Genomic DNA, 15049 nt, shown 5'->3' with positions numbered 1-15049 from the left:
ACTTAGCAGACTGATTTCCTTTATTGATCTCTTTCAGGTCAGTCACTATAGCAAGCTTAATGAAGCATTCCCTCTGGCTAGACCTCTAGCCTGGTCTAGCTACAGAATTCTGATAACGGAGATGCCTGCCACAATGTTGCAAAATAAAATTTTCATTTTAGGTTCCTAAATATGCATCCAGTTATTTAAACAATGAATAGGAATAGTAGTTCCCACACTGAGTAGACACTATAGCTGTCACTGAAATAAACACAACAGAAATTATAGCCACCGTCTAGTGTTTCTCTTTAATAATGACATTTCATTACTCATTTGGCACAGTCATAGATTAATTATATCTTCAAGGTTATTTCAAAAGGCTTTAGCAAGTCCTTGAAAACATCACTGCAGTATTTCACAGACATTAAGTTTTGAAGCATCAATTTGGTTTCTGGGAAAAACAGCTTTCAGTCACACTACTCAAAATACATAATTTTTTAAGGGTGAAGACCGACAAAAACATTGAACCACAAGTACTCTGTGCCTGAAGTGTTCTACTGGATGAGAAAATCCTGGGGAGAGCAACAGCAGTCAGTTCACAACATATTGTTGTGTCCAACCATTAGCTCTACAAGTTCAAGTACTAGCATGGCTGTTTGAGAACAGCATTGCAACATTTCCCAGGTAACACTGCACCTTCCTGTGCCACTTTCAGGAGTTGCTCCAGAATATTTCTGTATTTTACAGCTTGCATCTCTGTACAAGTCAAAGATCTGAGTGGTCAAGAGCCCAGATTTCTCTTTCCCTCTTTCCTCCTCTTGTAAAAGGTCTCAGCTGGTTCCAGCTTTCTGGGTGTCAATTATTGTAAAAGATTAAAGGTACATGCTTTGTTGTTTTCTTAAAATCAGCTTGGCTTTGCAAGGGATGGGCTTCTTTTCTTTCTTCATGGGAAGGTACTGCCAATGCAGAACCTGACTGTGAGAGGGTAAGTAAGATAGGGGTGGGTGTGAAGTTATTGCCCTGAAAAGGTGCTGTGTTATTCACAAAATCAGCTCCTTTTCCTAAATTACAGCAGAAGAGTAAGGGCATCATTACTGGTTCAGAAAGCTAAAAGGCTGCTTTGTCATGCAATGGTCTTCTTGCCTCAAGCAAGCATTTTCCCTGCCCTAAATGCTTATTTATAATCTCACTCACAGAACTGCACAACAAACATGAGCTCTGCCATACGTGTTCTGAATCTTTGGGATTGGTAGTTCTGTCCTTTTGTGTTGAGGCAATAAAGTGCATGCCTCAATTTAGTAAAAATATAAATGCTAAGCTAGCTGCAAATTCATATGTGGTATTGATAAAATCACTAGTCAATACAAAGATGTTTTAATATGTTTTACATGTTACAGCTCTTGATAAAGATATTTAGATTAAAAACCACATTTATTTGAATTTACCACACCACCTCTTGATGGGCAACTGAAGCACAACAGGTGGTTTCTTTGGGTTGAGGAAGGGTGCTTAAGCCTTAATTCCTTCAAGAATTTCAAGGTGTATGGACAAGTAAGATGATTTCAGGGATGGCATTTGAGCCAGGTGAACCAACCCTGGTTCAACTCATGGCCAATTCTACAAAAGTACATGCCACAATCCACACAGTCTGTCTCCAGACAATTGCTATTTTCAAGATGCAGGAAGGGTTAAAGCTTTCAGAAAGGCTCAACAGAGCAAAATTAAGAACTGACTGCATTCTTAACTATACATTTAAAACATTGAGATTTTTTTTTCAAATGCTAGAAATTGTGAGCCTGAGAAAATTCAGTACCAATTATCACAAAACCAAACAAATTTACCCTCCTTCTTCAGAACTTGACAGCTGAACTCTATTTTCTAACTGTACCTCATCACAAACAGAAATTGAAATTGAGCTCTTTGCAGTCATGTTCAAGGTCCTCAGGTTTCATTATTACTATTACTATTTTTACAGTGGATTCAATGGTCACTTGAAACGGACTGCCAAACCTAATCCTGTGTTAGTGAATTTAAATCCACTATCATAGTTACAAAGTAGATCTCAGAAAAATTATTCTGCTTAATGAGCATTACAGTTTTGGTACTAATACACTGTTCTTGCTCTGCTAAAAGGCTGAATCACACTTTATTACTATATAAATGCAACTTAAAATAATCAACAATTTAGCTGTTCATTTGCTGCAAAACATAATTTTTTGTAACTTATAGGTTGGTGAAAATTTAAGCAGAAATATAACCATGAAGATAATGATATTTCTCTGAATGGTGCAATTTCAGTCATGCACAGGCTTCCTCTATAAAAGGAAAGCTCAGTTTAGTCTAATACCTGTCTTTGACAAGCCAAATATATAATGAAAATTAGGAATTGAACTCATTAGTGATTTTGTTCTGCTCCAGCACCAGTTTTCATACTTTTGACCAGACTCCTGGAAACTTAAAAAATTTCCTGTCATATTATTTTTTTTTAAATTATCTTCAGGTTTTAAAACCTAAAACCCTAAGTAAAATATAATTAGAACAAAGACTCATGAGGAGAAGACATAGCATAGTATATTTGAGGAGGAGTGGTTTTTGTTTTACTTTAAAAGATAGTTATACCAAACATATATCAGGCACAATTAATAAGAGATTTGACTTATAGAAACAATGTTGGTGATAAAGAAAGACACAGCTGAATTGCATTGCTTCAAGAGGTAGTTAAACTCCATCACAAATGACCTTCATTTCATACCAACAGAGAACTGGCCTGCATTAGTTAAGAGAAAGACAGCATGCTCAGAGAAGGAGTAAAGAATTCAAGTGTAGATATTGACTATTTTCACTTGTAATTGACAATGATCACACAAGGAGGCTGTTTGTGTAGCTCTGCAAAAGCTGTGATGCCTTACAGTAGTTCAGCTTCCTGATTCAGCTGTCAGACACCCAGGCATGCAGGTACAGTGCAGTGGGAGACCAAGGGCATGAACAGCGCCCCAGGGCCATTTCAACTCCTGCTTTCAAACAAGAGTACTCACATAACCTGTGCTACTACAAAAATAAACATTTCAGTTTCTTTTATGAAAAGTAATCAGTTCCACTGCTTTCAACTGGGTCATCCAGACTGTCTCATTTTTAGTCAAGTACGTTGCAAAGAATTATTACTGCATCATTTTAAAGGATAACTTTAGGACTGTTCCCACAAATTAGGAAAATGTTCCTACCTGAATAGATAAACTGCTAAAATTTCCTCAAATTTTATATCTTTATTTTGTATGTCCAAAGGTTGGTTACTTCTCATGCATTTTAATCCGTTGACTGCTAAAACAGGAACTAGTAAGGTCAGTATAACTACCATGGAGAAAAAGTACAGCTCTTAAGGAAGAAAAGGTGTAATATTTCCTTTGTTAATGCAATTAGTATCCTTTACACTACTTTTTTAAAGAAAAGCATAAGAAAACTAAACAAAAACAAACCAAAAAAGAACAGCACATTATCACTGAATAAAAGCAGGAGTATTTTCACACACACAGCCATACTCCATGCCACAAGTGCCATTAAACAGCAGCACGGCTCTCAGTAACCCCCCCGTACGTGAGAACATTTAAACAGTGCTACTGTTAAGCAGCAATGTCAAAATACTTCCTTAGAAGCTGAAAACATATATAGTCAGATATTCTCTCAAATGCTTGTTACACTTTGTATCCTTTTTTAAAAACAAGTTTTCCAAACTGCCCAAGACACTAACATACTATAAGATACAGTAATGTTTTAGCTTACTGAAAAGAGCACATGATTTCCATTCATATTTCTTATTACATTTTTCATTTTTAGCTCAGCTAATGCATGGGTGTTTTTTTCAGATATTGTGAAAATATGAACAAAAACAAACCTATTTTTTTCATACCATTAGTTTCTGCAAATTTCTGTATATCAGCCAGAGTTTTCAGTTCTTTCCTTGGGCAAGCTGATACACACAAGGCAATAGACTTAATCTTCTGATGTACTAGATCAATGTTGCATGGATCCAAGAAGAATACATACCTATGGAAGAAAAAAAGCTAAATTATTTCTACTTTAATTAACAATTACACTGAACAAAATTTCAAACTATGGGATTCAGTCAAGACTGAGTAATTTGGTCTACCCCGAAACATACGAAATTTGATATTATTGCAACTGTGTGGATCAAAAGAATTTATGTACTTAACAAATGCACAACTAACATATTGATATTTATATACCTCTGGATCACACAAAAAGGATGTTTAACTCTACCTGATTCAAGTCCATTCAAATGGTGCTACTCATAAAAACAGCAGTAGTCCTACCATGCCTCTTCACAGATATGAGTCCAAACATTCATAAACCTTTACTCCAACCTTAAACTTGACTTAGAGAATTCAAATTTTTTTCCAAAAGGAGCCAATAAACCAAATAAAATCACTCTTATTCTGCAAAAATAAAAAGTCCATGGCTATATTAATAAACATACATAATACCAGTAATTAAGAGCAGCTTTTTAGTATAGATTGATTTTTCATGTCAGGACTGAATTGATTACTTTGGTATTTACTTAGAAATAAACTGTCTTCAGATATTTTAAATAGAATTATCTAGTGCTTAAGTGCAGTATTTTAAAGATATTCTACTTGCTAACTTTTCACAATGAATGCCATTTAAAAATCCAATGCATAAAGTACATATTATAGATTCTTAACTAACATCTCCTGGCTATGTTTGTTTTATGACAAACATTAACCCTATAGAATTTCCACTGATGGTATAATAGAGATGCTTTTCTTTTTGAAAGTTGAACAATTCTTAAATCCCTACAATTCTGGTGATGTACTATGCATTGAAATATTCTCTTCATATTATCTAACATCATATGAAAACACCCCAAATCTGCCATATAAAATGCAATTTCTATTTTTGTAGTCCTCATGATGGATATTCATTCTGTAACCAGTAAAAATCCCTTTTGCTCCTAGAAAGCATTTAGGTCCTCCCTGAACACCTTCAGTCTATATGCTGATTGCTGTCTACTGGTCTATTACCCAGTGTCAGCGTACAAGAATCAAAACTCATGCCATCTAAATCAACTGTAACATGGTAATAGATTACTTCCATTCTTAAAAATGCCTTTTTTGTCAACATCTCAGTGAAATCATCTACCCCTATTCTTTTTTTACTTATTACACACTACACATCTTGGGACTTCATAGACAGACCACTGAAGTCTGAGAAACAAGTGTAACCATGAAAAGTCTGTTACAGAAAAGTAACAGCATGCAAGCAATAAGCCAGTTTTCCCTTAATTTCAAAGAAAGTACCCTTGAGTTGATACCAGGACATAAAACAGCTGTTTTAACTGAAGTTCCTCCAGTTGTTACCCCATACAATAAGGGTACGTGGCAGGAGAGTGTCTACTTTGAGGGTATTTGGTCAAAGGAGCTACAAAGCAGAACCTACAGAGTCAAACTTGCCTGATATGGCAAGGGAGGCTAGGATGGGAACAAATCTGGTCAGTCTCACTAATTGGTAAAGATATGTGGATTATGAAAATGGTGATTTTTAAGTAAGACTACCTGGCTAAAAACTTCACCAAATTGAGAAAAGGAAAAGGAGGGAGACAGACAGAAAATTTGTCCACTTAATGTTAATAAAAACAATAATCAGAAAGAAACCCAGTCAATGACAATAACTGATGGGCTATCAAGAAACTGCAAACAGGAACTTTGCGATTGATAGGGACGCGAATTCTTAAGTGCAAAATGTAGGAAGGGTCAATGGGACCCTGCTAGCAGCTGAGGGAACATGCATGGGACAGAATAGCAGACAGGGGTGTAAAAGGGAACAGTTACATGCAAGTTGATGCTGGTCAGTACATTATCTAACCTCAGCACCTGATCACTGCAGTCTATCTTGCCCTATTACTAAAGCTTTTAACGCTCTCTCTGCATAATTCTAGTCTCTATCCCATGTGCATGGATGCTGCAACAGCTGCAGGGATTAAGTGACAGCTACTGGGGGGACTGACATGGGTGTGAGGGATTTGGTGCCAGCAGCTGGAATCAGACCCATGAAAATTCTGAGAGGGCTGGAGCATAAGAACATGTCCTAAGAGAGGAGGGCCTCATCCGGGAGAAGAGAAGGCTGTGGAGACACCTTTTGGCAGCTTTCCAGTACTTATAGAGGTCTTCCCTAAAAGACAAAATGACTTTTCACACAGGCAAATAGTGAAAGAACAAGGGGGAATGGCTTTAAGGTAAAACAAGGCAGAATTAGAATTATAGCATAACCAGATAGCATAACTTTTGTGGAAAAAGACCCTTCACATCACCTACTCTAATAGTAAATGCACTGCCAAGTTCACCACTAAACGATATCCCTAAGCACCAAATCTACACATCTTCTAGGAATACTTCCAGGAATGGTGACTTAACCACTTCCCCAGGCTTGATAACCTTTTTGGCAAAAAAATTTTGTCATAATGTCCAAACTGAACCTCCCCTTGCACAGTGTGAAACCATTTCCTCTCATCCTGTCACTTGTTACCTGGGAGGGGAGATTGATTCCTCCATCCTTTCAGGTAGCTGTCAAGCAATAAGGTGAAATTGCAAGCTAGTAATCTGAACATTAATAACACTTAGACAAAGCAAGCATCTTAAATATTACCTAAAAATTAACAACGAGAGTGTACAGCCCATGGGGCGTGTTATAGGAGCTATAATGACCATACTGCAACATGGAGTACCAAACCAAGCAAAACCTCCACAAAAAACAGCCTAAGAGGATATGAAGATGACCACATGGCAACCACTTGGTAACACAACAGCAAACCAATGAAAAGCAAAACCACTCCAGGCCCTAATAGGGCTCATATTAATAATTCCCCAGCTATTTCTTTGTTCAGGATCTCTTTTTTCAATGCTCAATAGATTGAGCTACCAGATATCACAATTGATATGCGCCATTTAAATGAAATAAGAGTCCAGCATCAAAAATTTCTTCATCAGTAGGGCATATTCTTAAATTTCAATATTGTCAAATTTCTCACTATCCTCAAATTCTCTGTGTACATGCTGCAAATCATCCTGAAAATATGGGTTTTCCCATTACTTAAAGTTCAAGCATTGCCTGGGGTCAAAGGCATGTGCTCAGGAAGAATGCCACCCTAACTATTCTCCATAGCATCATATGCACGTCCTAATACTTAAGTAGACAGCACAAACTGAATTCTGTCCAAATAACAACACACTGGTGATCAAAAACCAGACTGAGCTAGCGTTTCAGAGACTTGCATTTGGCTGCTGTGATTATCATTTATTTGCAAATAAAAGGTAATTTTTAACCCTTTATAACTACCAGAACTTGTAAAGCAAGGAGCTTACTTGAAGCAAATAGGTTTAATTAGAATTCACTGCCAGATCTAGAGTATTGTCTTATGTCTGACTATAATAAACAAACCATTAAAGTGTGTTCTGGTTACTTTATAATCATAAAAGGATGACTGATCCACTCTTTGTTCATGAGACCAGGCTGTAAAATTCTCCTTCCCAATACTTCATCTCACTGGTTTCAGCATATCTGATGTAGTACACAGAGCAAATCACATCCCTGTGAGAACTCTGCTTTTTACCCTTACCACCCAGATTTCTGTATCCACACAGACCACATCAATTTCACTTCCACATGACAGTGCCTATGGGTTGCTGTCATATACAAGGAAGAAAATTTTACTTTTACAGATGATTTAGCTTTTCAGCCCTTGGACTAGGAAATGAAAATGGAATTACCCTGCAAGCAAAATGAAATGAGAATAACTTCATGTTTCCAGAGCCCCATTGGTGGAGCTTTAAAGTCTTTTCTTTCTCAACACAAACTGAAATGTACAGGCAGGAAGAAGAGTTTATTTTTACCGTCTGTCTGCAAAGTGCTCCTATAAAAATAGCATTAAATACTCCAATGAACTCCACCTCAGACACTGTAGGAACTCCATCTGCTAGAGACAGATGCAAAGCCGATAGCTTTTTTAATTTGCTTGGCAACTTTTCAGAAGAAACTGTGAGGTGTGAGAGAAGGAAGAATCACTCGCTTATATAAGAACCAATCGTTTCCAAAACTGGATACCTTGGACTACACCAGGCACTTCATGTGAGCAGCTAAAGAATAATCAGCCTTAGAGGGTTTTCTCTTAACCAAATAGAGATGATTATAACTCATATGTGTGTATCTATTAATTTGCTTAGATCATGCCTCAAGCCACAACATCTTTGTTAGAAAAGCATAATTCTTTTGAACCTCATTAAGACGTCTTGACAAACAACAGGCTATGTCAATTATCTGTGTTTAAAACAGTATCTCTTTTTATCTGCTGTCTTTTGAGCTTGCATTTACAAGAGGAATTCATTTAGTAGTAGATGTTTCCCCACATGATGGTCTGATTTATGTCACATACAGAAGACTATCATAACATGAATTATTACATTTCAATAAGGTATCTGAATTTCTCTACCTTCACATGGACTCAGACACCATTTCCTTCTAAAGGTAAACTTAAAATTATGATTTTAAAATTTGCTTTTTTTCTCAGAACACTAGAATCACAATTTTGTACTGTATACACATGGGTTTAGAAAGTGCTAAAATGTTTCTGTAAAAAATAGGAAAATTCTGCTGCATAAACTTTAAGCTTTCAACCTTCTTGAAAGATCAGATTAGATTAAGAAATTATTTTTCTGACAAAAGATATCAGTAAAAAGTTCCAGACATTTTATTTATCTCAAATCTTTCTGGTAACCACCAATTATCTATCTACATTAAATCTTAAATGAGATACTTGGAAGGGTTTAGAATAATGACTCAAAATAAATAGATCTCAGGAATGCATGCTTCCAAAACAACTTATAAAAATCATCAATTTTCTGTTAGTGTGAAAGTGTGAAGCAAAAGGCTATCAGACTCAAAAATTAGTAATGTTTTAGCTCCTTGAAGTGAAAACACCACTTTTCTTTTGGTAAGTTAATATCTTACTGTACTAGGCTAAACAGTTTACTTCCTTAAGTCTCCCAAGTTGTCCAAAAGGACTCTGAGCTTGTCTGACTGACAAGACAGACCTCAGACATTCATGGGTATTCAACCTGTCAGTGCAGAATTCTTGCCATTGCCCCAGTACTATTACTGCAGTGTGATGTCTGCCTGCACAAGAGATAGGAAGTACCTGAACCTTGAGTATGAGTTTTAACAGGACACTGCTTAATCAAAGCTGTGTGCACCTCTAAAGTTTTGAGCATTTTCTCCACAAGTCACACACATTATGCCTACAGTTAAAACTTAAAGTATTATTCTAATGCGCCAGATATATCCCATCTCCCCTTACACCTAGTGGCAGAAACTGAGCATACAACATCAAAAGCAAACACTGATATCAAGGCCTGTTCTCAAATCTGAGAATACTTGTCACACCTAAAAAAATGAGACTTTTCATCAGCCTAGTACAATATTCTACATGAAATGGATACTGAGAAAAAGTATTTCTCAATGTCTTAGCTGTATTCATATTGCATATCTGCCAACATGTGGTCTAATGTTGCTAGTTGTTACAAAAGACTGCTGTCCTCTAAGTGAGAAAAGTGTCAAAGGACAAGTAGGAATGAGTTAACATATCCCTTTTCCCAGCTTATTTAAAACCATTTTCAAAGACAGAAAGGTTTTGCCTTTCCTGGTTTAGAGAATACAAAAATTGTATCACATACTTACTTCTTGTGTGTGAGGTCCAGACCACTGTTGACTATTCCCTCCACCTTGACATTTTTCTGTCCACAAATATTTCCATAACTATCATATCCCGAAAGCAGTCTTGCAGCTGCTCCAGTAGCTATTGAAAAGCCACAGATAAAACCCTGAAAAAATACAAAAACCCCACAGTTTAGCAATACTCTCTTTGAAAGTTGGGAGAAGTCAGTTTTATTAATTTATTTCCAAGTAGAGGCTGTCTAAAAATTCTTTCAGACTGGAAAGGAAAAGACAAGGACTATCAGAGAGAACTGTTGTGCAATAATAAAATTGAGTGCAAGCTAAAAGGGGATTCAGACAACTAATACTGGATATTTTATAAGCAGAGTTAAGCTTCCTGTATGTAGTTTATTTGAAAGTCATACTGTCAGCAAGTGGACATGAAGCAGAAGGGAGAAAACAGCAAGTGCGCAAGGGCAGGCAGTGAAGGAGAGCTACAAGCAGAGATGGATTGCTAAGCATTTTAGACAATTCCACACAATCCAAATTTTCTTGCTTTCATTTTTTTTCCTTCCTTTAAATTAAGTACTTTCAAATATGAGCTAGAATGAAGAGGCCTATCTACCACAAGTTTCTTTTAAGAAAATCATCTTAAAGCAAGTGACCAGGTCAAGGCCACTATGGTTTCAGATGCTGGTTTTAAATGCAGGAAAGAAATAGATGCAAAGCAAGATGGTTCAAAGCATCCAAGAAATGTGGAAAATAATCTAAGTAGGCAGTTCTTGCTGTGAACTTTCAGAGATATTTCACAAGGAAAACCAAGATTAAGGCAATGATCGTGCAAACAAGAGACTAGCCCAAAAGCTCCATTAGCAAGCCACTGACAGGGCGAAATGAACCATCAGCTCACTCCAGTACCACCAGGGAACTGATTTTACATGTGAGACAGGCTAAGATTTAAGAAGTGCAAGCAGAATAAATAGCAACAATAATAAAGAATAAAGAGCATAGAGCAACAGATGGCAGTGGCAGGATCAGATAAAATTATGATAACAGGTAATGACATTGGCATGGAACAGTGAAAACGTGGGTGGTTCACCCTGCAAGTGAAGTCTCCCAGAACAGTAACTATGTGACCCAGTCGGATGATTGCTCTGTATATTACATTGCTTAGACAGAAAAAGTTGGGACACTTGTGCACAGAAAACTAATTCATAACTAGGGGAACAGGTAAGTATAACTGAATAATCAGGGAACATAACAGAACTAGAAAAAGAAACAAATGCAAAAGAGAGCTAGTTGTTTCAGGAACCACTGTGCTTTTTGGAATTTTAAGATATTCACATTACAGCGGCAACATAATTGATATGATTTTAAATAATCATTATAGTTTTTATATTTGAAGCCCAACCATTGAAAACCACCCTGGGGAAAGCAGAAGAAAATTTTCAGTGGAATTATTACTAACACGAGAGACCAAGGGAGAGCAGAGAAGAAAGCTGAGAGCACATTAAGTCCCAAACCCCCCTAAGGACACCTGCTTGCAGCACAGCAGTACAAGACGGCAATGGACATTCTCTGTTTAAGAAGAGTAACAAACATAGGTCCATGAAACGAAACAAGATGGAAAGAAGTGTACTTCTACAGTAATGTGCAGGTTTTGGAGGTTTGGTCTTTTAATAAAAAGCATAGAGTGTTGTGAAGCTGACTTGAAAAAGGTGATGGTTTCATCACAGAGCATAGAACTGTTAAAACTTTTAAAGAAAGATCTTATTACTGATTACTAATCTTATTACTAATTACTAATACTCATTACTAATATTGTTTTTAACAATAGCCTCTTCTAGTAAGTATACAATAAAAATAAATAAATTAACAAATAAACAAAAACTCAGTTAACTCTTTGATAGTCAGAAGTTTTGTTTCTCACAAAAAACTTCACTGTGATTCACCAAATTGCTTACCAGACACCCAGCTATCATTTCTGGGACATGTACAAGCAACATGAGTCAAGTGATAATTCACCTTGCTGAAAAATCACTTACCACTGAGACTGCAATTTTAGGGGAAGAGAAGCTGGAGCAAGTATTGGCATCAACAATAAATTACGGATCCCTATCAAAGGCCTTTGATATGTACATACTACCCATTTCTGTTCTACAGCTAATGGTTCTCGGGCAAATATATCCTGATCTTTGCCAGTGACTAAGTTACTGACAGAATTTAAAATTCCTTTCTTATGAATGCAAACTCCTTAACTATATAACATTTACAAAATCCTCTTGAGTTTTACTCACCATTCCTATGCAGAAGAGGATGAATAAGAGCAGCCATGGTACATCTGTGCAGCTGTGGTCTTCCAGAGGCTTCCACTCTCGCTTGGAACTCTTGTGTGAGAAGAGAGATGAGGTTAACAACACTTTGTCTGCTCATAATAGAAAAAGGCAGAAAATTATTCTACAGACAATTTACCTACAGCAGGAGTATCTTTAAATGCCAAGATAGTTGAAGAACCTTAGTTGAAAGACTTAAAGAGTAAGGCTCATGTAAGATTCCAAAATAAGTGCCTCCATAGGAGCTAGATCACCAAATAGTTATTTACCCAGAAAATATTTAATTTACCCAGAAATTTAGAAATATTTATCCACAAAACAGATTTTCTTGTCTTTTGATTAACAGAAAACAAAAATCAATGGCATGAAACTGACAATATCTTCTATGTAGTCTTCCACAGCTACCTTTCAGTAATGTGATTTGCAGGAAGGATTAAACTTTTCAAAAACCCATAAGTTTTCAAATACTATTGGCAGGCTGAACAAGAACTATGCATGTAGAAAAGAGGCAATAAATTGCTATTTAAGGAACAATTTTCTACCTGCTATAAGGCAGCTGAGCTTTACACTTCAGTGAAAAAGTCCTTCATCTGTATTGCTATGGTGTCAGAAATGAAAGTTGCATAATTAAAGGTTGGAATACTCAGCGATGGAGGTAGTTGTAAGCAATTCAGATAGTTTGCTGCTCATGAGGTAAAAATTCTCAAGTATGTATACATTGCTAAGATAATTAGAGTCTTATAAACAGTCATTTAGACAAAAAGCTTTCAGGAAAAGAATAAGCACTTGCTGTAGTACAAAACTAACCAGCAAATCAGAATTTGTTATAACAAAAATACTGATTACAGCTACTTTTAAAAATACACAGTTACACAGACAAGCTTTTTCAACAGGCTCCCAAACACTGCATTTTTAGATATATTGACTGAAATCCGAAAACTGCAGACACCGTTTTAATCCTTAAGGAAGAAAATGGTATTGATAAAAAAAAGACTACATACACAACAGCCCTCTGCAGAGACAGAGCAAAGGGCATAAACTGTTCAAATTATGAATTTATTTTTTTTCTCTTAAGACTCTGAAGTGTGGAGGCCTGTGAGACTGCTGGGGAGCGCGCAACTGCAATTCCCTGGAGAGATGCACCTGAGGCTCTAGGCATGCCTCACAGCTCAGGGTAAAGTTGGACTACTCAGGGCGACAAAAGAAGTTTCCCCATGGTGCTCTGCAGCACTATGCTAATTTGTCCCAGTTCTGCCCTCCCCATTAGCCCATTGGCTTACCCTACCCCTTTTACCCTTCTGTGTTCATATTCTAGTTAGCTCTCCCTTCCCTGACTTCCCATTGGTTTATGTCTCCCCCTATCCACCCTGGCATTCTCTATTGGTCCCTTCCCTGTGTACCACTTCTGAGCCCTCAGTTCGCTGGATCCCTGATACTCTCCTCTGCCTCATCTTTCCCCGTGTTTATATCCTATACCCTCCTTTGCTCCCTGTCTTTGGCCCCTGGACGCCTTCAGTGTGGCCTGAAATAAAGCACGTTGGAACTCCTCCATGCCTGGACCCTCCTGTGTCTCCACTGTTGAGTTGCTTCATCTGTATGTCCATGTGCGCTAGTGTTCCTGCGGCTCCTACCCGGCACAAGATGCTCTCAGGGAAGGTTGCGTCCGCCACCACCACGGACCACAACACTGAATAATCTTCAGTATTTTGCTGACAAGGTAGCAATTGTCAGTACTGAATTAAAAGAGAATGGCTGGATGAATTGTCAACAACTTTTATCTCCAGTGTGTATTTTGCATATTTTTAATTTTTAAAAAAAGCAATAGCATGTAACTTACATGACATTAGCTGATATTAGCAAGGTGATTTTTTGCTATTCATGACTTTGGCTTTTTTTTAAATCCACAAGCACAAGGCAACCATTTTCATATACTACCATTAGAAAGCTAAAAATTCGGTAAACAAATTAAATCCTGCATGCATCACACTTCAAAAAATACAGTTTTCTAAGTAATCCAACTTTACATTAGGGAATTCCAAGCTAATTTTGCAATCTTTTAAGGAAGTTCCACTCACAGATGTAACAAATACAGTTTTACAGATGCGATAAATACCATTGTAATTCAAACTGCAAAGTCACTGTAGGATCTGAACAGTGAAACTTCTTTAGATTTTGCACAATAACCAGTAGCGAGAGGTGCTAAACAGTCACATTATGCACTCTACAGCCCGCATTCAACAAAACTGAATCTTCTTATCCTGGAGGTTCTCACTTATAGCTAACACACTCTTTGAACCTAACATTTACAACAAGATTTTGACATTTATGTTGTTATAATTAGCATAATCATCATTGCATAAAATATGTAAGGCTTCGTACTTCCTATTCCTAATATCACTCCAAGAACTCTAGATTCTTTAGAAATTTACTGTTATTTACAAACAGCAGGGATAAATTTCAGCTACAGCTGCTGTCTTAAGAGCAAACTGCCCTTGGCAAAGGAGGGAGCAGCAAAATGCACTGCAGAGTGTGCTTTGATTGTTTTATTGGGGTTTTTTTTTATCCTCTCTCTACCATCTGCATACAAAATCTTTTAATAGGATTTTTAAAAGCCTCTAGAATAGCTCTGGCAAGGATTTCAGTTGTCTGACTAGTCACAGTTACCATAAGTAATCCATTTTACTTACTAAGTGGACTGCAATTTATATGTCATAAAGAAACTCGAAATGCCATAACATAGAACATAGTCAGACAGCTACACAGATAAATTAATTCTCTGCCTATGGTTCTTACTCTGCTGGAAAAAAAAACCCACCCAACTTCGAAAAACTCATTAACAAAACAAAACAAACCCCCTCCCCCCCCCCAAAAAAACCCCCCAAAAAAACCCAAACGATTTAAAAAACCCCAAGGAGATAACAAAAACAACAACAAAAAAAAAGGTACTTTAAGCAAAAAGTATCCAGCAGGAAACTCAACAGGTGCTAGATACTTACTAA

The 15049-nt window shown here is 36.9% G+C and overlaps 1 protein-coding gene across 2 annotated transcripts in view; it reads right to left on the bottom strand.

Moving 5' to 3' along the window:
* SLC44A1 (solute carrier family 44 member 1) overlaps positions 1-15049 on the bottom strand; it is a 66416-nt gene that overhangs the window by 38417 nt on the left and 12950 nt on the right. For both annotated transcript variants that reach the window (XM_039724131.1, XM_039724132.1), the window contains exons 2-4: positions 12015-12104; positions 9742-9884; positions 3884-4020 (exon numbers count right to left, since the gene is read on the bottom strand). In XM_039724131.1, coding sequence (XP_039580065.1) covers positions 3884-4020; positions 9742-9884; positions 12015-12104 — 370 coding nt within the window. The remainder of the gene's footprint in view (positions 1-3883; positions 4021-9741; positions 9885-12014; positions 12105-15049) is intronic.

This window comes from Passer montanus, unplaced genomic scaffold, assembly GCF_014805655.1.
Source record: "Passer montanus isolate IOZ18808 unplaced genomic scaffold, ASM1480565v1 scaffold52, whole genome shotgun sequence".
NCBI classification, from domain to species: domain Eukaryota; kingdom Metazoa; phylum Chordata; class Aves; order Passeriformes; family Passeridae; genus Passer; species Passer montanus.
Note: the sequence above shows the minus strand (reverse complement) of the source record. Positions and strands in the feature narration are given on the sequence as shown.